At 40.2% G+C, this 25270-nt stretch overlaps 1 protein-coding gene and 1 pseudogene across 2 annotated transcripts; one reads left to right on the plus strand and one right to left on the minus strand.

The window, feature by feature from the left end:
- Window positions 1-806: 806 nt before the first annotated feature.
- Window positions 807-24646, plus strand: LOC308426837 (transmembrane emp24 domain-containing protein 11; the record flags this gene model as incomplete). The annotated part of the gene is made up of 5 exons (XM_080924788.1): window positions 807-930; window positions 15993-16093; window positions 22660-22785; window positions 23524-23670; window positions 24497-24646. 5 exons carry the CDS (start codon window positions 807-809, stop codon window positions 24644-24646), a joined length of 648 nt encoding a protein of 215 aa, XP_080780914.1.
- Window positions 13155-14724, minus strand: LOC308427056 (ornithine decarboxylase-like; annotated as a pseudogene). Its single transcript has 3 exons — window positions 14649-14724; window positions 13715-14562; window positions 13155-13633 (listed from the first exon to the last, which is right to left on the minus strand). The product of its transcript is annotated as an ornithine decarboxylase-like (transcript).
- Window positions 24647-25270: the final 624 nt, after the last annotated feature.

The raw sequence follows: 25270 nt of genomic DNA on the forward strand, positions 1-25270 counted from the left end.
TCTCTCCACTCCTAAGATGTGCACGGCCTCTTATTTTATTAATGCTAACTGAATGCGCATATGTATGTGTATATACATATGCATTTTGAAATATAAATTATAATGGTAGTGTAAAATTGCATGTATTTATGTTCTGATGGGTCATTATTTGGTAGTACATAGCCAATATTTGTTCCCTTTTTGGACTATGACAACGTCCTCCATTCCCAGAGTTAGAGTTTCCTGTAAATGGTTAATGGTTGTGTAGGCTAGAAGCTTTGCAAGCCTTCTTCAGTCTTCCATGCTGGCACGCACAGTCCAATGATTCTTCCTCAGATCAGTTGTGGGGGTTACACTGGTAAGATTTCATGGTCTACCTAGGCTCCTTCATGGAGATTTATGTTCACAGCCAACTTCCTCATTTTTTGACTCTCAAGATCTTTCCCGCCATCTTCTTTACCTTTCCCTGAGCCTTGGATGAGGAAAAGCTTTGTAAGAGGACACATTGCATTGTTTCTTTTTTCCAAATGCCTGCCCTGGCAATAACTATCACTCCATCACAACATTTTTAAAAGCCAGAAGATTGAAAGGAACTCTGACATCATTACCTCAGGAAATACCCCAAGATCTAAATGTTTTTTTTTTTTTTTTTTTAATCTGGTTCATTGGAGTTCACAGCACTTATCTGCCTGGGTGTAGACACCAAATGTCACTTCTCACAAAAATCAATTTTATAACATTACAGTGAAGTGCAAACACCTAACAAATGGTCACTTGTCACTGCTCCACGTCAAAGGACGGACCTCGGAGTAGCTAATGCTGTAGAGATGCAAATTCAGACAATTCTTTTATGTTTTAGCTTTTCTTATTCAGCTGCTTTTTATTTCCATGCTGGGGAGCGAGAGAAGAAATGTATAATTGAAGACATTCCAAGTGACACATTGATAACAGGTGGGTAAGACATATTTTCCTAATGACATTATTGAGAGACAATGTCGCTTTATGCTTTAATGCTAATCTCCAGAGATCTATATTATTCAGCAGTGATTATAATGCTAAATAGTTTTTGCTTTGATATTTTTTTAAGTTAAGTAAAACTGACATGAAAGTTTCCTTGAGGGTGAAATTTTTAATTCATAGAACAGGAAGCCTAGTTCTGAGACCTCAGAATCTAACCTTGATTTGTTTCATGGCTATAATATTTCCTCAAGTAGAAAATCTCTGAGGTCACTTAGCAAATTAATTATGATTAAATATTCATAACATATGTGAAGATTTCTGATCATTTTAGTAATCAGGACACACAGCCTGAATCTAAGTGCATCAAAATTCCTAAACTCGATGAAACTATGGGGAGTACCATGAGAGAATCCTACCTTACAGAGCTTGACTATATTAATTAGACACACTGTCACCACAGCGATTTCCTTATGCTCCCAGATACAAACACATTGCTACATAGGTAAGCGGCACCCATCTTCTGAGAAAGATATAAGCACTCAGGAGTTTCACCATTCAAAGTCCTACAATTTTTCTAACACATAAGTCAAAATCAATATCAAATTTTCTAATTTGTAATGCAAGGACAAAGTAGAAGCTAAATGTGACATGATTCTTCACTAATACTGATTATGTCTTTCATTGATTAATATTGAATCATTTCACTTCATCTTGACCAGGATTCAGTGTTCTAATTTCAAGAATAATAATCTGTCTTGAAATTTTTAAATAAATTCAACAAGTATATGATATGAGGCAGAGCTTGCAGCAAGAAAAATATAAAGGTACACTATAGAATCGATATGGAATCTATATAGAACCTATATTGGGAATCTGCATAGGACTGCAGCCCTCCACACTGTCAGGCACTGAGGGAAAACTTTGGTTTTAAGGCTGTTACCTTCCACTGAGCTTTCTAGCTTTACCTCCATTTCTGTGCTAGTGAAAATAATGGCAGTGATATGACAGAAATACTTCTTTGGGATATGAAGACATGGGCCTGGCACACAGGAGACCCCAGTGTCTGCTCAGTGTGACCTCAGTGAGCACCTAGATACCTGGGTAAATCCTAGTGCAGATGATGGTTTACCTGGTAACTCTTGAATTTTCAAACTTACAATGTCAAGGAACAATGAGAAATAAGAAAGACAGATGATCTGTATACTGGTGGCATAGAACTGAAAAGCCCCTGGAGTTGTTGAAGAAGGAAGACCGGTGTGACAGCACAGTGCTCTGGCAGCAACATGAGGAAAGGTCCCAAGCCCCTCTTGCCACAGTGGCTGGCTCTTCTCAAGCTCTAACTGAACTTAACCTCCATTGCCTTCAGACCTCCCATTTCCCAACTATGGTCCCTGCAGGCACGACTCCATGAAGCATGCAGACTAACTTCAGTTTCTACATTTTAACAGTATTTACATTAAGGTTTATTTACTTTATATAGGTGAGCACACTGTTGCTATCTTCAGATACACCAGAAAAGAGCATCCAATCCCATCGGTTGTGAGCCACCGTGTGGTTGCTGGGAACTGAACTCAGGACCTCTGGAAGAGCAGTCAGTGCTTTTAACCACCGAGCCATCTCTCCAGCCCCATAAGTTCAGTTTCTTAAACTCAACTTTAACCATAGGAAATTTTGAAGTGTGTCAGGTGGTATGTTTTGAAAAACACCAAATTACTAAAACCCCAAAGACAAACAGGCAGTGGAAAGACATCCACAGACAATTTTAAAAAGGGGTTTAAATAATTTTCATATTTGAAGTAAAATAGGGAAACACATGAAAATAATGGGGATTTTTAACTACTGGAATCTTTAATACAACACACACACACACACAAATGTATACACAAGAATCGGAAACTACAAGATCTGAAACTAGGGACTCGTGATATAGATTCAATAGATTCAATAGAACGTGAAGAAATAAATAAGTGAAGGAAACTAGGTTACCAAAGAGAAAGTAATGAGAGACCAGAAAAGACTGTGAGAGACATGGAGGAGCCGTGCAGGTGAACATTCTCATACCTAAAGCCCACACGTAAAGACAAAAGTGATCGATGTACTATGAAAAAGAGTTGTGGGGACTGATGACAGAAAGATCTCAATGTGCCCACAGAGGGGTGATGTGGGAAGCCACACCCAGGGCACCACAATCCAAGTACTAAAGGCCCAGCATCAGAGCTGCCTCATTAGTCATTACTGCATTTCTGGATAATCCAGATATATATACTAATATAATTCTTAACATATATATTTTTTAAATCCTATAAATGAAAATATTTTATTATATACTTATTTTTCGTAATAAAATGTTATGAGCTCCTTTATATTCTGTAAATTCTGTTCAAAGCCAATCTGGCTTTAGTTCCATTTGCTGTGTGAACACACCAAGGACAGTTCACTGGTCTAAGTCAAGCATGCCTATGTTGGTTGCCTGTTGTCAAGAAAGACTCTGTGTTCTCACATCCTTGTTCCACTGAATCGAAAATCCTACAGAGCCAGTGAGAATTCTCATCTTTCCATAGTGTATGCATGATTACAAAGGCATCAGACACACCATGGAAAGAAGTGATAATCAAAAAGATACTCCCATCTTAATGTTGAAGTTAATAGTAAAATGCAGATACATGTCTAAAATGACCTGGAATCTATGAAACCTTGGACTATGTCCCAAAGCCCCACAGGTACAGCAAGAGCACATATGAGCAGTGTGCTGTCACCATCCACATCTTAACACTAGTAGTCTCATGGAAACACTCCCATCCAGAAAGTTCAGGAAATGACCTCAGAGTCATTTATAAAAGGATATTTTCTAATTAAAGCTAAACACAGACCACAAAGGAACTGCAAAATCTACCACTTTTACAGACACAGAAAATACTCTGAAGTCACTTTGACTGTCTAGTAACTGGTGACTCTGAGTCATTTCAGTTATCAGGGGACAAAGTGTCCCTGGGCAGAAAAGCACCTGGAATGTCCCTGACTTGCTGCAGGTGTTTTGTCAAGGTTGGCTCCCACTTCCTGAACTTTGTCTCTAATGGTACAAATGTGGCCTCTGAGTGCCTTCTCCAAGCATGGTGGAAAAGTAGGCATGCCTTCAGCTCTAATTCCTTAAGGAATGGAAAGATGCTATCTGATGAGCACAAGCCTATCCTGGAAGTGGAGAGAGGGACAATACAGGACTTGACAACTAAAGGAACTACAGCAAGCCCATAAGAAAGCCTTGTCTGGAAACTCCTGTGATACATTGTGTATTCAGTCGTTTCCCTTAGTTTTACTTACCGGTCTCCATTAACAACAAATTACAGTTAGTTCTGTGTGGAAAGAAAGGGAAGACATCTTTAATGTCACATACGGAGGCCAGGGTATTCCTCTGGCATTGTGAGCTACTTGGAGATCTTTTCTTATTTCTTTTTCCTTTTTAAAATAAAAAGGGTTTGTTGTTGTTATTGTTGTTGTTGTTGTTGTTGATGATGATGATCTTCTATGTATATTGGAGGGAACAGTATATGCACATGAGTGTGGCTTCCATCTGTGGCCAGAACATATCAGAACATGAGGAACTGCAACTACAGGCAGTTTGTTAGCCACCTGATGTAGGTGCTGGGAAGTAAACTCCACTACTCTGGAAAAGCAAGCAAGAGCTCTTAACCACTGAGCCCTCTCTCTAGCCTCTCTTTTCTTCCCATCCTTTATTTTCTAAAAATGAGGCACCTAGTCTCTTGTAACAAGGGAAGACTGGGAGACAAGAAGACTTGTTGGGAAGACTAGTGATCATTCGTGAAGACCGACTACTAAAGAAAAGGTACTGCTGGGCATGGAGAACATCTGGATATTCCTATCCTTTGAAAAGGGTTCTGATAGTATCCTATCCCTCTGCATAAGTAAAACATGGCTTTTAAGTACAAGTCTTATTACAGACCATGAAACAAGAGAAGAGGAGCATATTAAACAAATATTGCTCAATCTCCAGTAGGACAGATCTCATTCCTGAAACATTTGGAGATTTCACAGTAGTGCCCTGGATCTGGAGCTCTCTGAGCAGAGCCTGATTCAAGGGTTCAAACATCAGTGGTTTGCTGGGGAAAGGCTCCCAGAGGGAATGGGAGATACTGCAAAGCAAATTCAGATCCTCTAACAACCTTCCTGAATTTCTGGGGGGAACAAAGGAACATGGGATAACTACCGATGTATGACCCAGAAATTCCACACCTAAGTTTATAGCCAAGAAAGAGGAGAGGGTCCTACACAGAACCTTAGGTGCCATTGTTCACAGCAACATTTAATAATCTCAAAGAGAAGATAGGTACATGCATGGACAAAAGTAAGAATTTTAACTATTGGAAACTTTAAAAAAAAAAGTATACATACAAGAACTGGGAAATACAATGTCTGAAACTAGTAACTCATGTTACTATGGGGTGCATCCCATAGAAACAAGCGAGAAGAAATTAGTAAAGAAAGAAACTGTATTGCCAAAGTAGAATAGCCCTCAAACACAAAAGGAATGTGAGATCAGAAAAAAAGTGTAAGCGCTATGGGAAAATGTTTCTTTTACTCCATGTGCTTTGAAGCTCTAGCCATGCTGGGAGCATAATGACAAAACACTTGTCCCACAGGTGAAAGTGTGTGGCAACTTCTGTCCCAGATGTTATTCGCTCAGTCTTCACTGACCCCTCTCCCAAGCTTACCCCTCCCATAACCAATGCTTCCCTTCTGACATCTGCTGGCCACACAGGGCATGACACCCCCTTCGTTTTCTCCGATTGCCTCAGGCATGTACTTAGGGCTAGAGAAATGTAGATAAAGGCAAGAAATTACCCTCCACTTCTGCTAATGTAATGTTGCTAGGATGCTGGGATTTTAAAATGAGAATCACCCTGGTGTTCGTCAACTCAAGATTTAGCCTGCACTTTACTGAACCTCAACCACATAGATAAGCACTATTCTAGGCTTATTACATTATCTCTAGGCCTAGAAATTAATTTTCAAAAGAGGAATAAAATGTATTTTGCTCTCTAGCACCTCCAAGGACGTAAATGAATGCAAATTTTGTTACCAAAAGGCATTCACAAAAACAAGCATACTGACAAGAACAGCTCCATGTGAACTTTTGGGATGAAAATTTCAAAGTTATACAAAAATAAGTTGTGGCCACTGAACAGTGGCACTCTAACATCCCACCAAGCCTCAAGGGGGGGGGTCAGGATTTGGTGACAGAAAAATGGAAACGCTGATTTCTTACACAGCAAGGCACTGGGAGAACCTCAGCAGGAAAAACGCAGCAAGAACCAGATGTTTCTGAGAATAGCAAACACACAACAGATTTCTAGTTGGTCATATATTTGGAAAATTATTGTCCTCATTCAATAAGTGAGGTTTTTTTTCCCTAGGAGCCTTCAACTACCTCAGCAGAAGTGCACTGTCCCCTTTTGGGCTCTACTGCCTAAATTGTCTAATGTTCCAATGTACTTGAAAAATAGTGTGTTCTGCTGTTGTATCACACAGTGGTCCACATGTCAGGGTCTGTTGGTGCTGCAGTTCTGTGTCCTTGTTCGTTTTATGTCGTGTTATATGAGATACTAAGAGATCTGTGGAAGCATCAGTAACACAGATTTGCTTAGTTCATATTTGGGTTCTATTTTCTTCATCCCGTGTGTCTGGAAGCACTCTCATTTGGGGAACTCATGAAGGTGATGTCCCTAATGGCTCTTATCCCTAGTAAGATTTTTGCTCTAACATCCACTTTATCTGAACTATTCAAGCCTTTATTAGGTCCTTCCAGAATGGTCTGTCTTTTACTTCTTAACATACCAAGAACACTATGCTCAAAATTATTTTCTCAAGGACTGCATTATAATTGGGCTTTTAAATTCTATTCCTACAATCTTTGTCTAATCCTTGCTTAGACTATACCACGTAATTATTAATAGCAGAAGTTATACCCAACACTTCATTACTTTCACATTCTTTTTTTGTCTTTTGGTTTCCATTTCCTATCCACTTGTGGGTTGCTTGAATGTTTTATATTTTATTCCACTTTATAGTGTTTTCACTATATCTTTCTATAGTTTTACTTATTAGTATCTCCTAGTAGTATCTTCAACATTTTAAGAGAAACATAAACCTTAGCTCTACCATTTGTAATTGTCTCAAATATTATCTCCACATACACTGAAAGGCACAGATTTGTTAAATTTTTTTCATTCAAATGTGGGCCACTTTAAACTGTCACTTTAAAAGTGGAGAACTGCAGGTGTGGTGGTGTGGGCCCAGCACTCAAGAGGCAAAGGCAGACACATCTCTGTGAGGCTGGCCTAGTCTACGTAATGGATTCAATTTTGCCAGGGAGCCTGCCCCAACAAGGTCAGGTACTGAGGTGGGACACAGTATCCGACCAAGACTGAAGACTGATGACCCCCTGGCCTTTAACTCTTTCTTACTGTTCTGGAGGTGAGAAGCTGGTGGCTTCTGGAATTTAACTATCACTCTTCTGGGGGCTTCTGGCAATTTAATTCTCTCTTGCTATTCTGGGGCCAAACATTGATGACTCTTGGCAATTTCACAGAGAAAGGAAAAGAAAGAAAAAAAGAAGAAAGACACACATTGCCCAGGCCAAACCACCTGCACGCATATATACACACATATAGCTACATACATATGTATGCATATATATATATATATATAAATACATGCATGCATAAATTTAGTGGATGGAGCAGAGCCCCAACAACCACACTTCATTTTTTTCTCTTAGAATTTTTATGCATTCTTAGACAAAAGTTCTTTATAAAATTGCCTCATAGATAAAATATTACACAAACGAGGAGTTACACAAGAATATTGATAGTAAGTTCAGTGTTTCATTCTATAGGTTCATTATAAGTTCAAAGCAACTGTTTCATGTGCCCTTGCTTTATTACAGTGCACACCTGTGAGCTCATCCTCAGACATGACCTAGAATGAATATTTTTCCTTGATCACTAATTTGCTCCAAGCCTATTTCTCTTCGTGGTTCAATTTATGAAAGTTCATTGTATTCCTTATTATGCAGTCTTTACTTACTATTCTATGAGAAGGGGGTACATTCTATTCTTGATTCTAATTTTATTACATCTTTCTGGCAAAACAACTAAAACCACCTCCTTAAACTTTCCTCCTAAAATTATTTGAATCAAATTAGGAATTCTGTAAAGTCATCAACTCATCTAAACAGCATTAACTCATGAAAGTTTATCTTCATGTTGATCTGTAGGAAATTTGCCCAATATCAGGGAGCTAATTAATGCCCAGGAATCATTTAGCTATGTGATAGTAGCAGGGAAGGTATCATCAGTGAGAAGCAATTCTGGGACAAAGTCTCTGGGGCTGTGCCTCTCCAAAGTGTACCCATTACAGTAATGCAAACTGGTGGGTCATCTCTAGGAAACTCACTTGCTTGCCATAGCCTTTCCTAGATGGCTTCTGTTATTCTTTGAACTCTATTCTTGAGCTTCCTAATCTCGAATTTCCATGGATCTAAGAATATCCTCAAGGTCGTTTGGTTGTACAAAGGATTATGCTTGTGTTTCTGCTCCCGATGTCATTCTTCATTACAAATTGTAAGTCATGAACTACTTCTCTCCTAATATTTCTCAGAATTTTTTTCCAGACTTTAATTTTGGAAGCCAATTGTGATATAAATATAGATAAACTCTTTTACATCTTTATCCTATTGGTGTGCTGAGCTTGAATGTGTTAAGTTTATGTCCTTTACAAAATTTAAGAAGTTTTTAGTCATTTTTTTCTAGCTTTACATTATTTTTCCTTTCTCCTGGAACTCCACAAATGTTAGACTTTTAATGTTCTGTAGTCCTTGATGTCTGTTAAAGCACCAATCTCCCCAGTTGTCTAGGCTTAATCATTTTCACTGATTAAATTGCTTCACACCCTTTCCAATCATCTTTGCTCTTTTGTTGAGTCTATTCAGCAAGGTGGGATTTTTTTCTAGATTTAAGACTGTTTTCCTGTTCTAATGGTTCATTTTGTTCTCATAACTTCTATTTTATTTCATGAGTGTTTATACTGCTGTTTGAAAACTTATGGCACATGCTTTAAAATTTTTGTCATATTATTGAAACAACTGTGTCATCTTGGTACTGGTGTTAGGAAATTATGTTCTCAATAAAGTTGACATTTTCCTTGTTCTTCAGAGAGTTGAAGAACCCTGAGTTATATTTTGAACAGTTTAAGTATTATACTATGACTCTGATTCCTACTTAACAACCTAGAATAGAAATGTGAATCTTAGCTTGATGTGTGGACTATTCTAATGCATAGACTGGTCTAACACCCAGGTTGGATCTTTTCCTTCAACTCTCTCCTCTTCCAAATCTTCTTAGTTCTTTATATAGAGAAAAGTTTCTCTGTGTAGTTCATTCAGTGTGGAGTAGGTATCTTTTTAGGGATCCACCCCAACATCTTCACAGCTGAAGCATCCAGTGTACAGAATGCAATTTCTTTCAGATAATTCTTCCGAACCAGATCATGTAGCATCAAAGGAATTTTATTATCCAGAGATACACCTCCTTCCCTCCTTCCTTCCCTGAACATTTTTATGTAAAGACTAGAGTATGTAAAAGTGAGAAAATAAAACAGCTAATCACCGCCTTTCTTTAGTTTTCAGTCTTTGGTTGTTTTGTGCCTTTTCCTGGGGTTTTAGTTGGAACTAACAAGAAGAGAAGAGTAGGAGCTATTTATTCTGCTTTATCCAGATTCATCAATACTTTTTAAATAACACATTGAACTAAACCATTCGAACGAGTATGAGCATATATTACACATACAGTAAACAAACTTAAGGAAAGGAGGAAAAGAGAATGGTACTATGAAAAACCTTCCTAAGCCTGAAGACCATGAAGTACAAGCAGGAACCAAGAAGTGTGGGCTGCATGTTTCTCATCTTGGGAAACTTTCCCTCTGCTGTCCCCCAGGGGGATTTATCTTAGTTAAGGTTTTCCTCACTGTGATAAAACACCATAACCAAAAAGTAAGTTGGGGAGAAAAGGGTTTATTTACCTTGAGCTGCCATAGTGATACTTGTTGATTATTGAAGGAAGACAGGACAAGAATACAAACAGGACAGGATCCTTGAGCCAGGGCTGATGTAGAGCCATGGTGAGGTGCTGCTTGCTGGCTTGCTTCATCTGGCTTGCTCAGCTTGCCTTCTGATAGAACCCAGGTCTACCAGCCCAGAGATAGAACCACCCATAATGGTGAGCCCTCCCACCCTGATCACTAATTGAGCAAAAGCCTTACAGCTGGATCTCATGGAGGCAGTTCCTCAACTGAGGCTCCATCTCTGTGATAACTACAGCTGTGTCCTGTTAATGCAAAAATCCAGCAAGTACAGGCTTTCCATCACTTTCCAGAAGGGAGAGATCTAGGGACAATTTTCTTTCTTCAGCCCTGGCCCCATTTGCCTCCCTTATTACTGCCAGGCAGGCACTATAGTTCTATTATCAGACTGTCTCCATTCTAATTTCACTTGAAACTGTAAGACTTAGGGCTGAAACTTTACCCTAGAACCAAATGCTGACTAGTAGAATAGAATAAGAAAGACAAAATCTAGTATTTCTACAACCGTTACCAGAATATAAACCACTTGGATTACAATACCCTTGGTACTAGGTGATGATGCTGGTGAAGTCAAGGATGGAGGGAATAGTCAGGGTTTCTGCAAGTAAGGTTCAAAGAGTTTCAGATACCCTCCCTAGGAAGTGGCCAGGACAACAGGTCATGAGGCAGATGACATTCCTTAAGAGACCCTGGGCACCAAGTTCACAGCCAGCTGAAGATACTGGGGATTGGCTACAGCACACTGATACTGTACACAACCCTGTGCCATCCAACTCTCCTCTCTGCTGTGCTGGGCTAGAGTCACTGCTGTGATACAGCAGCTAGTGCAGAAGTTTGTGCCTTTTTGAACCGATAATTGCAAACATTCCCCAATGCCCAATTATTGCAAGATTCTTTATATTCTTTTTTAAGTTATTTATTTTATAAAATATTAAAGCTCACAAAATTAGTTACATAATAATATATGAAGAATACATGGTTTTTTTTCTTTTTTTCTTTAACTTTTTTTAATAAGGACTGAGGTTTCCACATTTTAGCCTTCCTTCTCTTTGAGCTTCATAAGGTTTGTGAGTTGTTTTTTGGGTATTCAGAGCTTTCTGGGGTTAATACACAATTATCAGTGAGTGCATACCACGTGTGTTCTTTTGTGACAGGGTTACCTCACTCAGGATGATATTCTCTAGTTCCATCGATTTGCCTAGGAATTTTGTGAAGTCATTGTTTCTAGTAGCTGAGCAGTATTCCATTGTGTAAATGTACCACACTTTCTGTATCCATTTCTCTACTAAAGGACATCTGGGTTCTTTCCAGCTTCTGGCTATTATAAATAAGGCTGCTATAAACATGGTGGAGCATGTGTCCTTATAGTATGTTGGAGCATCTTTGGGGTATATGCCCAGGAGTGGAATAACTGGGTCTTCAGGTATTACTATGTCCGATTTTCTGAGGAACCGCCAGACTGATTTCCAGAATGTTGTACCAGCTTACAACTCCACCAACTGTGAAGGAGTGTTTCTCTTTCTCTGTATCCTCACCAGCATCTGCTGTCATCTGAGTTTTTGATCTTAGACATTCTGACTGGTGTGAGGTGGAATCTCAGGGTTGTTTCGATTTGCATTTCCCTGATGACTAGGGATGTTGAGCATTTTCTTAGTTGCTTCTCAGTCATTTGATATTCCTCAATTGAGAATACTTTGTTTAGCTCTGTACCCCATTTTTAATAGGATTGTTTGACTCTCTGAAGTCTAACTTCTTGAGTTCTTTGTTTGTATTGGATATTAGACCTCTATCAGATGTGGGATTGGTAAAGATCCTTTTCCAGACTGTTGGCTGCTCTTTTGTTTTCTTGACAGTGTTCTTAGCCTTACAGAAACTTTGCGATCTCATGAGGTCCCATTTATTGATTCTTGATCTTAGAGCATAGGCCATTGGTGTTCTGTTCAGGAAATTTCCCCCTGTGCCTATGTGTTCTAAAGTTTTCCCCACTTTCTCTTCTAATAGTTTCAGTGTGCCTGGTTTTATGTGGAGATCTTTGATCCACTTGCACTTGAGCTTTGTACAAGGAGATAAGAAAGGATTGATTTGCATTCTTCTGCATATTGACTGCCAGTTGAAAAAACACCATTTGTTGAAGAGGCTGTCCTTTTTCAATTGAATGCTTTTAGCTCCTTTGTTAAAGATCACGTGGCCATATGTGTGAGGATTCACTTCTGGGCTCTTTGTGGGCAGGCAGTGAGTTCTGATGGCAGTGACTCAGCTCTGTCTTCCTGGGCTCAGGTGTGAGAGCTCTTGTGAGGCTGCTCTGGGAGCTCAGCTCTCTGCCCACAGGTCCTGAGTTCTAATGGCAGAGACCCAACTCTTTTTCTAGGCCAAATAGGACTCTTTTCCAGAGAGCACAGCTCCCTGCGCTCCAAGAACTCCTGGCATTCCCTCGAAGGACAGCCAGCGGACATGTGCCCCAGGCTCATCCCTGGTCCAAGTGGAAAAGCGCCTGTGCAGCAAATCTGGGAGCTCAGTCTCCTGAGGGCAGATCCTGAGTCCCAGTGGTGGGGACCTGGCCCTCACTGTGAGCTGGAAGGGACTCTTTTCCAGAGAGCACCTCACTCCCTGTGCTCTGAGAACTCCCAGTGTGACCTCCCCCGGTCTGTGCCTGGGGCTTACCCTTGGTCCAAAAAGTGCTTGTGCAGCTGGGAGCTCAGCCTTCCGAGCGCAGAGTCCCGATGATACTTTATTTTCAAATGGGTCACAACATAAGCTTTTGGCCCATTCTGCCAATGTACAAGCTGCAAATGCTTGCTCAGCAGCTGAGGGACACTTGTTAGAATCATGTCTGAAAAGTGAATAAAAGTTTATATAAAATATTCAAAGTTTTCATAGGAAACACAATAAGTGTGACCCCCCCCCCCCATCTGCTAGCCTTCCATTACTGCATTGGTGCTAAACCTACTCTTACAAAGACATTCCAGACTAGCAGTAATTAAGTTAAATGCTCCCCCCCAAATGCCCTAATTCAAGCTAAACTTGCAGGTAAGAACTACAAGGATGGCATCTACATATTGATACTAGCAGGCTGAAGCGTGACGGTCCATCCCACTCTCCTGGACACAAGACATGGACAGAGTGCCAGCATCCTGCTCCTCCACGTCCAGTGGGATTCCTTGGCTCTGGATCTGCTCCATGAGTTGCCACATTGGCCATGACGTTACCTAGTAGATGTTTGGCCTCTGCAACCCATTGAAAGTAGAAGCAGCAGCAACAGCGGTGTACACACCGTGTTCTCAAACAGCATCCAATCGCCCACATGCATCACAGGCAAGTTACCGCACTCAACGATCTGATCAAGGCCAACGCATGTTGGTCCTCAGATACTGAATGAGTAATGCTTCTCCTCTGGCTTGGGTCTCTTCTGCAGCAGGCCTTCACATGTGCATGATCATAAAGAATGCAGTTAAATGATCCATACACTCCATCATTCCCATAATACAGGAAGGTTTGCTTGTTTGACTCATCTGCATTGTCAGAGACAGGCTGCTCCTTCCACACATTTGGTTTTTTGGTTTGTTTGTTTGGTTGGTTGGTTGGTTGGTTGGTTGGTTGGTTGGTAGGTTGGTTTGGTTTGGTTTGGGTTGGGTTTTTTGGCAATAATATTGACTGCAAGTGTGAAAGCTGACAAGACACAGTATTCACCTGGCTCAGCTATGATTCTCACTCCAGAGTCTGATGGGAAATATTTGTCCAGAGCTGGGTTGATCACACTGGTGATCTCTTCAAATTTAAGCTTTGTATCTTCAGATCCAGGAAAGCCACCACCAATATCAAGCAGATACCTGCTGAAACCAACTGCTGTTCCCATGTCAAAGACACAGCGGGCATCTGACACTGCCTGCACGAAGGTCTCAGGGTCAGTACATCCACTGACCACATGGAAGCTGACATCAATATTTAGCTCTATTGCCGGTTCCAAGAGAAGCCTGCTGGTTTCGAGTGTGGCACCAAACTTATCACGGAGGTGACAGTCTGCTTTGGAATCATCAGTGGCAATCCGCAAAACCAACTTTGGATGTGCTCTGGCGACTTTCATCAATTCAATGTCACTGTCAAAAGTTGTCATCTGGACTCCATTGCTGGCAGTATAGTTGATCTGAGACACTTGTTTACAAGGATTTGCAAAGATAACCCTCTCTGAAGGCACACTGAGCCCCTGCACCAGCTGTATTTCAGTCTTGCTTGCACAGGCAAGTCCTGTCGCAAGGGCACCATGGCTCTGCTGTCATTACACTTGACTGTGTAAAAGGGAGTAACTCGAGGAAGAGCTTGTAGCCACATCAGATGCTTCTTTAGAATGTCTCTGAGGTCGGCAACATAGAGAGCATCCTTATCATCAGAGGAAGAAACTTCATTGATTTTTTTTTTTTTTGTCCAGAATGTCCTTAGCAGTAAAGCCTTCATCAAGGATATGGCAGTCAAACTCTTAGTAAAGCTGCTCATGGTTCTCGATGTGCCTACAGAAAACCTAGAGATGGAATTAAATTACCTCCAGCTCTCACAAGGCCAACTTATCCAAGAGCTCTGAAAGTTGCCTCCTCGGAGTGATGGAAACACAGCACAGGGAACGTGGCCCGCCGGATCCATGGAGAAGCCGCAGGCGAACCCCGAGGAGCGCCTGGCCATCTGCCTGCAGCGGCCTCCCCATCAGCCACCCCGGCCGCCTCATGGAGCCCGCTGCAGATGCCAACCCGAGGTGGCGCCTAGCTGCTGGCTGAGGGTGGCCGGGGGCAGTGACTGCAGGGACTGACCCAGAATTATTTTTTAAAAATTAAAAGTTACCCCAACTCAGCTATATCATTTGCAATGGACTTGCAACCCTTCTATGACGGACCCCAACCCCTGCTGCCCTCAAACTCCTCCCTTGCCATTTCCCATGATGATCTTACTGGTCTCTACAGTATTCCAGCTTCTTCACCTCCCCTCGGGAGATAGAGGTGCATTAGAAATATATTTAAATTTTACACACATTAAAAAATTTAAACATGACAGACATTCAGTCCTTCTATGTGCCAACCAAATCTAAGGGAGTCTTTTGCACATTATTGAATCCTCAATCTTGATCAATCCTGATCATCTTGATATCAAGCCTATGTGTGTAGGAACAATTTTTATTACGTTATGTTTGATGAAACTCTGTGTGTGTGTGTATATGTGTTTTGAGACATTGTGTGTGTGTGTGTGTGTTGAGACATTGTGTGTGTGTGTGTGTGTGTGTGTTGAGACATTGTGTGTGTGTGTTGAGACATTGTGTGTGTATGTGTGTGTGTGTTTTGAGACATTGTGTGTGTGTGTTGAGACATTGTGTGTGTATGTGTGTGTGTGTTAAGACATTGTGTGTGTATGTTGAGACATTGTGTGTGTGTGAGTTTTGAGACATTGTGTGTGTGTGTTGAGACATTGTGTGTGTGTTTTGAGACATTGTGTGTGTATGTGTGTGTGTGTGTGTGTTTTGAGACATTGTGTGTGTGTGTGTTTTGAGACATTGTGTGTGTGTGTTTTGAGATTTTGTGTGTGTGTGTGTGTGTGTGTGTGTGTGTGTGTGTGTGTGTGTGTTGAGACATTGTCTGGTCAGTGAGCTTCCTGTCTTTGCTACCCAAGCACTGGGATTATAAGTAGACACTGCCACACCTGCTCTGTTAACAGGAGTACTGGTGAGCAGCTCAGGTCTTCATGATCATGGCAGCAAGGCCTTTCCTGAATGAGCTGCCTCCATAGCCCTGTTTCTTGCTTGTTTGTTGTTTTAGCAGAAGGTTTCACTTTGATATAGAAAAATTCAGAAATAAATTAATTTAAATTAGTGGTAATAGTGTGCTTTCTGTACCTTCTAATAAGTGTTTTGTATTTTGTTACAGGGACATTCAAGATGCAGCAGTGGGACATAGGTGAACATGACTTCCTTGAATCTGCTCCTGGCTTAGGGATGTTTGTGACTGTCACAACTTACAATGATGAGGTAAAACGCCCCTCTACATTGTCCCTATTTCTTGTTGTAAAGGCTCTGCATGAGCATCAATCAGGACTTACAGCCTTTTCTATAGAATTGAACAAAATGCAGGAAATGGGCCTATGAGATAGCTCAGTGGGTGAGGGGCACTTGCTGCTGCCAAGCCAATTGTCCTCTGACATTCACACGTATGCCACAAAATAGGTAGATGTTATAGATAGAATGACACATAGATAGATAGTTAGATAGATAGATAGATAGATAGATAGATAGATAGATAGATAGATAGATAGACAGACAGATAGGTAGATGGATGGATGGCTATCATCTTTGCTAACTTTACTTGATAAACATTCCCTTTTAGTGGTATATTAATAGAAATATAGCACATGGCAAGATTCCTTAATTTTTCAACCAAATCAAAATTTGAAGACATTTAAAGAGAGAATTATATACATGTGTGTGTGGTAATGGGTGTGTATAGTAAGCTGAGCACTCCTACATTAACTAGCGTTCAAGAAAACCCTCATAAACATATCCACAGACCAACCCAAAAAAGACAACTGCTCAATTCTTTTTAAGGTGATTCTGGGCTGTGTCAAATTGACAATGCTAACTAGAACACAAGGTTAACTCCATTTTAGCTTGTCTCTTATTAGTTTTAAAGTTTCACGTTTTACATTTAGATCTAGGATCCATTAAGTTAATTCTTGTAAAATGGATAAAGCTCATGTCTAGAAAACTTTCAGTCCTTCTTCTCAGTTTAGTTCAGACCTCATTCGTCCTACCCCTGTGTCTCCTTCTACCATAACCTCTCCAGTTCCCAGCCCCTCCCCCACTCTAGGAAGTTGTTCTTGGATTCACAAGGTGAGGTGGCTCCTCAGGCTGCCACTATGTATCTAGCCAGCATGTGTCAGGCCAGCATAAACCTCCCTCAGTTTGGGCCTCCCTGGCCTGACTAAGGAAACTTTGGGAAATGTTTGTCTATAGGGTTCTGCTGGTTAGAGAACCAGTTTTTATACTCAGTAGGGACTTCTTCAAGGTATTTGTCTCCTCACAGTTTCTGGGGTGAATCTCCCCCCCCCCCCCCCCCCCCCCCGTGCTATCCTGAGTTCAGCTACATGCTAGTTTGCATATGTTTCCTAATCTCCCCTTTATTCTAGCCTCCTCTCCTTCACTCTCTGGTGCTTCTTCCTAGGCGTTTTCCTCCATGTCTTCCTCAGCATCTCCCTTGAATCTCTCTCAAGCCTCTATTTCCCAGAAATCTCTCCAACCCTGCTGAATTTCCTAACTCCTATTTCCTGCCTCAACTCATTGGCCATAAGCTTGGTATAGACAAGTGAAAAGAAGTTCTCTCTCTCTCCCTCTTCTCCTCTCTCCTGCTCTCTCTCTTCCCTTCCCCTTCCTCTCTCCCTCTCCTTTTTCTTTCTTTTATCACCCAATGAATGCACTTTCTGCTACCTACATACTCATGGGTTTAGGATTATCTACTGGAGCATGGCCACATCAATAAAGAAAACTGACTCTCCCCAAAAAACCATTAATAGCACCACTCCATACTAGAATGTCAATTGGCTTGATATTGTGCTGATCTTTTATGTTTGCATTCATAGCTGCTGTGAATTCATGAATAAACAAGACAACGCTGATATGTTGCCATATCAATACAACACTGTTTTCTTATTTTCATCTCTGACTTCTGCCTCCTCTTCCATGATGGTCCCTGAAATGGCGGGTAGGAGGAGTGATGGTGTTTGCTTTTGTTTGGAAAATTTTGAGGGTGGTAGGGTTTTTTTTTTTTATTATTTATTCTTCTCTAATACAATACATCTCAACTTCAGCCTTCCCTCCCTCCACCTCCCCTAGTCCTCACCACTACCTTCCCTCTCCCCAAGATACACTGCAACTCCATTTCCCTTCAGAAAAAAAACGCATGCCTGTCAGGATATCAACCAAGCATGGCATAACAAGATGGAATAAGACTAAGCCCTAACCCCCTTATCAAGCTGGAGAGATGACAATTCAGTTAAGAGGAAAGGGTCCTGAGAACAGGCAAAAGAGTCAGTGATACCCCTATTACCATGTTAGGAGTCCCACAAAATCCCAAGCTGAACAACCACAGCATATGTACAGAGGACCTAATGTAGATCCATGCAGGTTCTGTGATTGCCAGTACAGTCTCTGAAAGACCCTATGAACTCTGCTTACCTGATTCTGTGGGCCATGTTCTCCTGATGCCCTCAACCCCTCTGGCTCCTAATTCTTCCTCACCTTTTTCTGCGGGGTTTCCCAAGCTCCACCTAATGTTTGAGTATGGGTCTCTGCATCTGTTCCGATCAAGATCTAAGCTACCATTGCCCAAGCACATTTTGCAGGCAGGATATGTGTGGGTCAGAGGTTTTGTGGCTGTGTTGGTATTGTAAGGAAAAGATGACAGGGCACCAATGAAAGGAAAAGTCACAGGGCACTAATGTTGTGAAAGGTTAATGATCCGAGTCACGGCACCAATGTTAGGGGAAGGATGAAGAGAGTGGGGGGCATATGGCCCATGGAGGTGCGGCGAGGCCTGAGGGCAAGGGAGATGCCTCTGAGGGGTCCATGTTGGGAATCCCTTCCCTGAGGGACCAGCCACACAACAGTATAGTACGGAATAGAGTTTATTCAGGTCATGGGAGAGTTAAGAGGGTGGTAGAGGCAGAGAGAGAGAAGTAGAGAAGTAGAGGCCGGCCATGAGCACGTGGGAGAGAGGGGGGAAGGGAAATGGGAGAGCAAGGCTGCAAGAGCACAAGGGCAGGAGAGGCCAAGAGAGAGAGAGGAGGGGTCAAGCAGCTCCTTTTATAGTGTCAGGTCACTGGGGCTGAGCATACCTGGCCACTGCTGGGTAATTGAGGGGTGGGGTATACCTGGCTGTTGCTAGGTAACTGAGAGGTGGGGTTTACAGAATCCCAACAGGTATCCCAGTCCCACCACTGGGAGCTTTACATGGTTACAGAAGATGGCCAGTTCAGGTTCCATTACTATGAGTTCTTGCCAGGGTCACCCTCATAGGTTCCAGGAAACTCTCACTGCTCTAGGTTTCCATATTGCCCACTAAATGCCCACCTATTACAGCCAGCCTCCCCCCCCCACACCTGATCTCTCCTATCCCACCAGCCCTAAGCCCACCTGCAAAATCTATTCTATTTTCCCTTCTCAAGGGGATCCATGTGTCTCCTGCTTGAGCCCTCCTTGTATGATTATTCTCTACTTACAGCTAATCTCCACTTATAAGTGAGCACATATCATGTTTGTCTTTTGGGGTCTGAGTCAGGATGATTTTCTCACTCAGGATGATTTTCTAGCACCACCATTTGCCTGCAAATTCCATAATGTCATTTTTTTTCCTAACAGCTGACTAATAGTCCACTGTGTAACTGTACCATGTTTTCTTTATCCATTCTTTGGTTGAGGGTCGCTGTGTCTTGAGGGGGAGGGATGTCCTATTTGTGGCTGAGCATTCCACACACATTTATTCTCTGCTCTTTAACCAGTTGTCAGCCCCTCTCTTTTTTTAATTTTAGCTTATTAATGTGCATGGGTATTTTATCTGCTTGTATGCCTCATGCCTTTGCAGGCAAGAAGAAGGTATAGAATCCCTTGAAAGTAGAGTTATAGATGGTTGTGAGCTGCTATGTGGGAATGGAATCTGCACCCTCTGAAACAGCCATTAGTGCTTTTAACAACTAAGTCATCTCTTTAGTCCTTCCTGTCGTTTTTGAAGACTATCAATAACAAAACATTTTTTACTTCTCCAAAGTTGTGCTAGAATTGGCAGTAAGAAAAACATAAGTCTACTTCAAATATTGATTTGTTACTTTACAGATCACATGGAAATGCTTATAAGCTAAGAATTTCTAATTACTCTGGTTTTATATAATCTCACTTATATATAAAGTATCATCGGGTAAATTGTTGCTAATATTTCGACAAACTATTATGTTAAATAAACTAAGAAAAATAAATTTTAATTTTGCTTCCACTGGTCCATTTTCTAATCACCTTTTCTTTATGCAGATTTTATCTTCTGGTCTGTGTCATCATCATTCTCATTTGTGGGACTTTGGGTCAGGCAAGGTGCCTGAGGTGCCACACAGAGATTTAGGGACCGGAGTGGCTTCTGCCACCTCCACTGCTGGGTCCAGCTAGGTGAATGGGTTCAGGCAAAGGGGAGAAGCAGCAGCAGAGAAGGAGAAACCAGTTTTTATGCTCCCACTGCTGGTTCTGCCCCATTCCACCAGACACCGGGCCTGGCAGGAGACTCCTGCAGTGGTGTGCAGGAGAACTTTGGGAGAGGAAATCTCTTCCCAAACGTTGGTGTTAACAGCTCTTATAACAGAAGCTCTCAGACAACGGAATGATTCTTGCACACCTTTACTTTTGGACAGTCCCCACATATAGTTTTTGTGATGGTTCAGAGTCTGACAACAGGTGCTTCCTATTGGCCTGGCCTGAGGACTTGGGAATACCTCATCAACATATTTGGAGGTGAACCTGCTTCTGTCCTGAGTGTGGTCAGATCCTCACCTGCAGAGGAGGTTCTTAGGCTGTGACACGCCACTTACTTGGGGGTGGGGGACACCATGTGGTGCTTATGGCTTCATCATCTTAAGTTTCTGGGGCTTCACTTATCTCGACCAAGAACCAGAGTACTCTTCACCATCCGCCAATTGCCCCACACTTATTGGAGAACTTCCTTTAACATTTCAGAGAAAGCAGTTCTGCTTAGTCATTTTCCCAGTTCTCCATTTTCTGATACAGTGTCTCTGATCTACTCTCAAGGACAATTTTGCAAAGACCTAAGTTGGTGCAAAGACTGCCTTCTTGTATGGTTTCCAAAACATCAGGCATCTTTATTCTTCTATAGGTAAATGTCCCCTTTTATGTAATATGATATACATAGGCGTAGTTTTGTTATGGCTGTTTGTTTTGCATTGGCATTAACCCTGCATGGTGTTTCCTGAATTCTTTATAACCACGTCTAGTATCTCTCTGACATTAATTTGAAGTTTCTATTTTTATTTCAAATACTCTCCAAAGCTTGCTTCCAGTTTGTCCATGCTACTTTAAATATTTCTTTTGATTTCTCTCTCTTTCCAGTATAACCAGTATGAATGTGAATTTTCTGTAGTTTCCCCCACAGTTCTTGGATATTCTGATTCTGTCCCACTTATTTTTCTTTTCTTTTTTTTTTTTTTTTTTTTTTTTTTTTGAAGTCAAGCTACTCTAAGATTCAAACACTCATTTTTCAGCAATAGCCAACCACTAATAAATACCCTAAAAATAGTCTTTATTTCTCTTTACAGTGTATTCTGTCTCATTATTTATTTTCTCAAAGTTTTTCTATTCATATGACCCACATTTTCTTTCATGTTGTGTACTTTTCCCATTAGATTTTTTGGCACAGATTTTACAAAAATTCCTGGCCTGGTATCCTTTAGCATAAAAATTCTTGACCTGGTAATTCTGATATCTTTAATTCTAATGTCCTTGCATATATGCTGTACTCTCTTCATGAATGATTTTCATCTTTCATTATGGCATATGTAGATATAGAATTATAGATATAGATATAGATGTAAATATAGATATAGATGATAGAGATTGAGATAGATATGATGTACATGGTACAATGAATCTAATACAAGCTTCCATAGATTTTTTTTATTTGTGCATTTTTGCTCTAGTAAGTTGTGATTCTTTGTATCCATCTGTCTATCTCTCTAATTTTATGGAAAAGTTTATCATGTGAATTAAATTCTCTAATCCATCTAAGAACTGGGGTTTTCAGTTTGTTAAGATTTTGCTTGTTACAATAGATATCAAAAACGCACCTACGGGGGGGAGGGAGAGAGAGAGATTTTTACAGACAATGCTTTTTATAAAAATAGTATACAATAAAGATTTCTACCATAAATTGGCATAAAGAGTCAGATGTGGTGGTGTATCTATAATCCCAACACTCCAGAGATAAAGGAAGGTATATTAAGAGTTTGAAGATATCCTAGGATAGTAAGGTATACACATATATACCCTGTATCAGTGCGTGGACCTCTTTAGTATCCCTGTTTTTTAGTCTCCTTTACTGTTACATACTTTTCTTTAGTTGACTTTTCCTTATTTCAAAGTGACAATCTTGCTAGCACAAGTAGCACAGTAAATATTATCTTCTGTGTAGCTTTGTAACATCTACATGTTGATAAAATACTCTTCTATAGGTAGGGTTGCTGAGTCAATGATTATATATTTTGTAAGTTTTAACACATATTGCTTAACTGTTCCCAAAACAGTTTAGTTGCTCAATTCTTCCAACAATGTTTGGAGACTATTTATATCTTCATATCACCCAAGAATTTTTAAATCCTCAGGATAAGCAAGGAATGTCTTGCTATAATTTGAATTTTTGTTATTTGTAAGTCTGAGTGTTTTTCATGTTTATTAACCATTTGTTTTTCCTTAGGATGGTATAATTTTAATGCACCTATTAAAAATAAAGATGAAAATAGAAAATAATAAACTATTGACATTCTCAACCCTAGATATTATTATCCAAGTTGTATGGTGCACAAGGGACATTCTACTTTACTTCACACTCATCTGGTGAACACATCATTTGCTTAGCATCTAATTCTACACAGTTTTTCTTATTTGGAGGGAATAAGCTGGTAAGTATATGCCTGTGTATCCTGTTGTTGAACACAACACTATTCAAGCATGGCATTGAATTACAGGATCAATCACACTCAGACTGACTGGGAAGTTATTGAAATTATGTGTACAGACCTTGGTACAACAACCAAAGAGGGAGCTGGAGAGATTGGAAGGTGTTCAAAGGGAACCATGAAGTTGATTAAAGGGTTTGAAAAATAATTGTTGTGAGGGAATGTTAAAAGAGCTGTGATTACTCAGGCTTGAAAACAAGTGAGGGCTGAAGGGTGAATTAATAATGGAATTCTAGTAACAAAAACTCTTACACAGTGGTGACTCACTATTTTCTAAATGTGTTAAGGACAGCTGAAAAGCATTTGTACTTCATTATATAAGATTCAGATATGTAAAGAGAAACTTTCCTGGAGCAATAATAAATTTCTCAACACCAGAGGCATTACATGACAATAAAGTTTATGTTCATGAAGGAATAAATATATGATAAGGTCAATGAGTTATAACAAAATTAATTGTTATTATAAGAAAGACTATTGAGTAAAGGAGAGGATAGTGAGAAATAGGGTGATAGTGTGGGCAAAACAAAAGCAAATCAAGATGGTGCAGCACCTCACTCATGAAAGGGGGTGAGAGAGACCAAGAAAACACTATCATAAGGAGAAAGCAAAGGAAAAGACTACAGCTAATTTATTTCAAACATGCAAGGAGTTGTTTCCCTCTTTTTACTGTTTGTACAGCGCATCCACTTAGATATTCGGGTTGGAGAACATGACCTTAATGCGGCTATTGTTCAAGCAAAGGACAAAGTTAATGAATTAACCTTCAAGCTTCAACATCTAATTGAACAAGTTGAGCAAATACTCAAAGAACAAGACTATCAAAGGGTCAGTCTGTCTTTTCAGCTTAGTTTATCTATTCTTGTCAAAAATCCATTTCTCAACACCAAACCTTTGAACCAAAGAAAGAACACACTGCCTGTCCCCTCGGTCTTTTCTAAACTAGAACTGTGTGGGTGTGAAGGGAGTGAGGAGAGAGTAACCTTTCTTCACTCTGCTGGCCCATGCGTTTCTTGAGAAAAGGGGTCTGAGGCTCATTTACCTCTTCATCCTCCAAAGCTACCAGCCAAGTATTCACCCAATAACAAAGGATGTGAACTTATAAAACAAAGGAACACTTCCAGACATGTTCCATATACTTGCAGAGACCCAATTATGTGCACATTCAGGATTAGAGTTTTAGTCTCATGACATCAAGAGTTTTCTGAATCACTGTGCTCACTGGATGCTGGCTAGACACGGACACAAATCTACTCACTTACTTTGCCAAAACCAAGTCTCGATTTCTTTATCCAAAAAATAAGAATGATGTGTGGTAATTCAATAAAGCAAGTATGTGGGATAGAGCCCAACATAAAAATTTAATGATGAAAATCTATCACTATTAAGTAATGTTCATTTTCCTTGATGGTAAGAACTGTATAAAGTAGTAGATTTAATTCCTGCAATAGACAACAAAGTAAAAGAATATATTTTGTTAAATTGCTGTCTTACAGTTGGCTAAATAATAAATTACATCTTAGAAAATGATATTCTACTTTTTATATCAAATAGATAAAATTAAATACCAAGAACTCATTCAGAAACCTTTACCTCAAAAATCACACACGAAGTGCTTTAACAAACTAAAATGTTTTATTTCTTTTCTGAATAGGACCGTGAGGAAAATTTCCGTATAACCAGTGAAGATACCAATAGAAATGTTTTATGGTGGGCTTTTGCACAAATATTAATCTTTATCTCAGTTGGAATTTTTCAAATGAAGCACCTTAAAGATTTCTTCATAGCTAAGAAGCTTGTTTAAAATACTATAAGTGAAAGCAAATAATTTGTACAATGTTTGCGTTAATAAACCAAAATACATGCATAAATGTGCTATTTTCTGATTTCAAAGATATTAGATATTGAAGTTAATACTATAGAAGTTAATATTATAGAATGGCATTTCTGGTTTTTAAAAAATATTACTTTAATCATGTAGCTTCTGAATATGGTAAAAAATAAACACGTTATTTTCATTTAAACTTGATATAAATCAGCAATAACAAAGGGGATAAGGATGCAATTTTAAGTTATTTGGACACACATTAAAAAAGGATTTTATGTTCTATCTCTATCTCCCTGTCTCTCCCCTTCTCTCTCTGCAAGTGGACCTTTCTCTTTTGTTCTTCCCCCTGACCCCCTTATCACCATGACAACTTCCTCAGTCCTTGGGGTCAGTGAACAGCTTCCAAAGGGGAAAAAAACTGCCTTTAATTTTTTTTAAAGGCATTTACAAAAAGGGTACAATTTTAATCATTGTGGAACCAGGTGGTGGAAATGCTAGCAACACCCTTAATACCATCACTTGGGAGGCAGAGACAGGTGGATCTCCGAATTCATGGCCAGCTGAGACTACAGAGTTAAGTTTCAGACTACACCAAGAAGC

The sequence above is a fragment of the Micromys minutus genome, assembly GCF_963924665.1.
Source record: "Micromys minutus genome assembly, chromosome: 11".
NCBI lineage: Eukaryota > Metazoa > Chordata > Mammalia > Rodentia > Muridae > Micromys > Micromys minutus.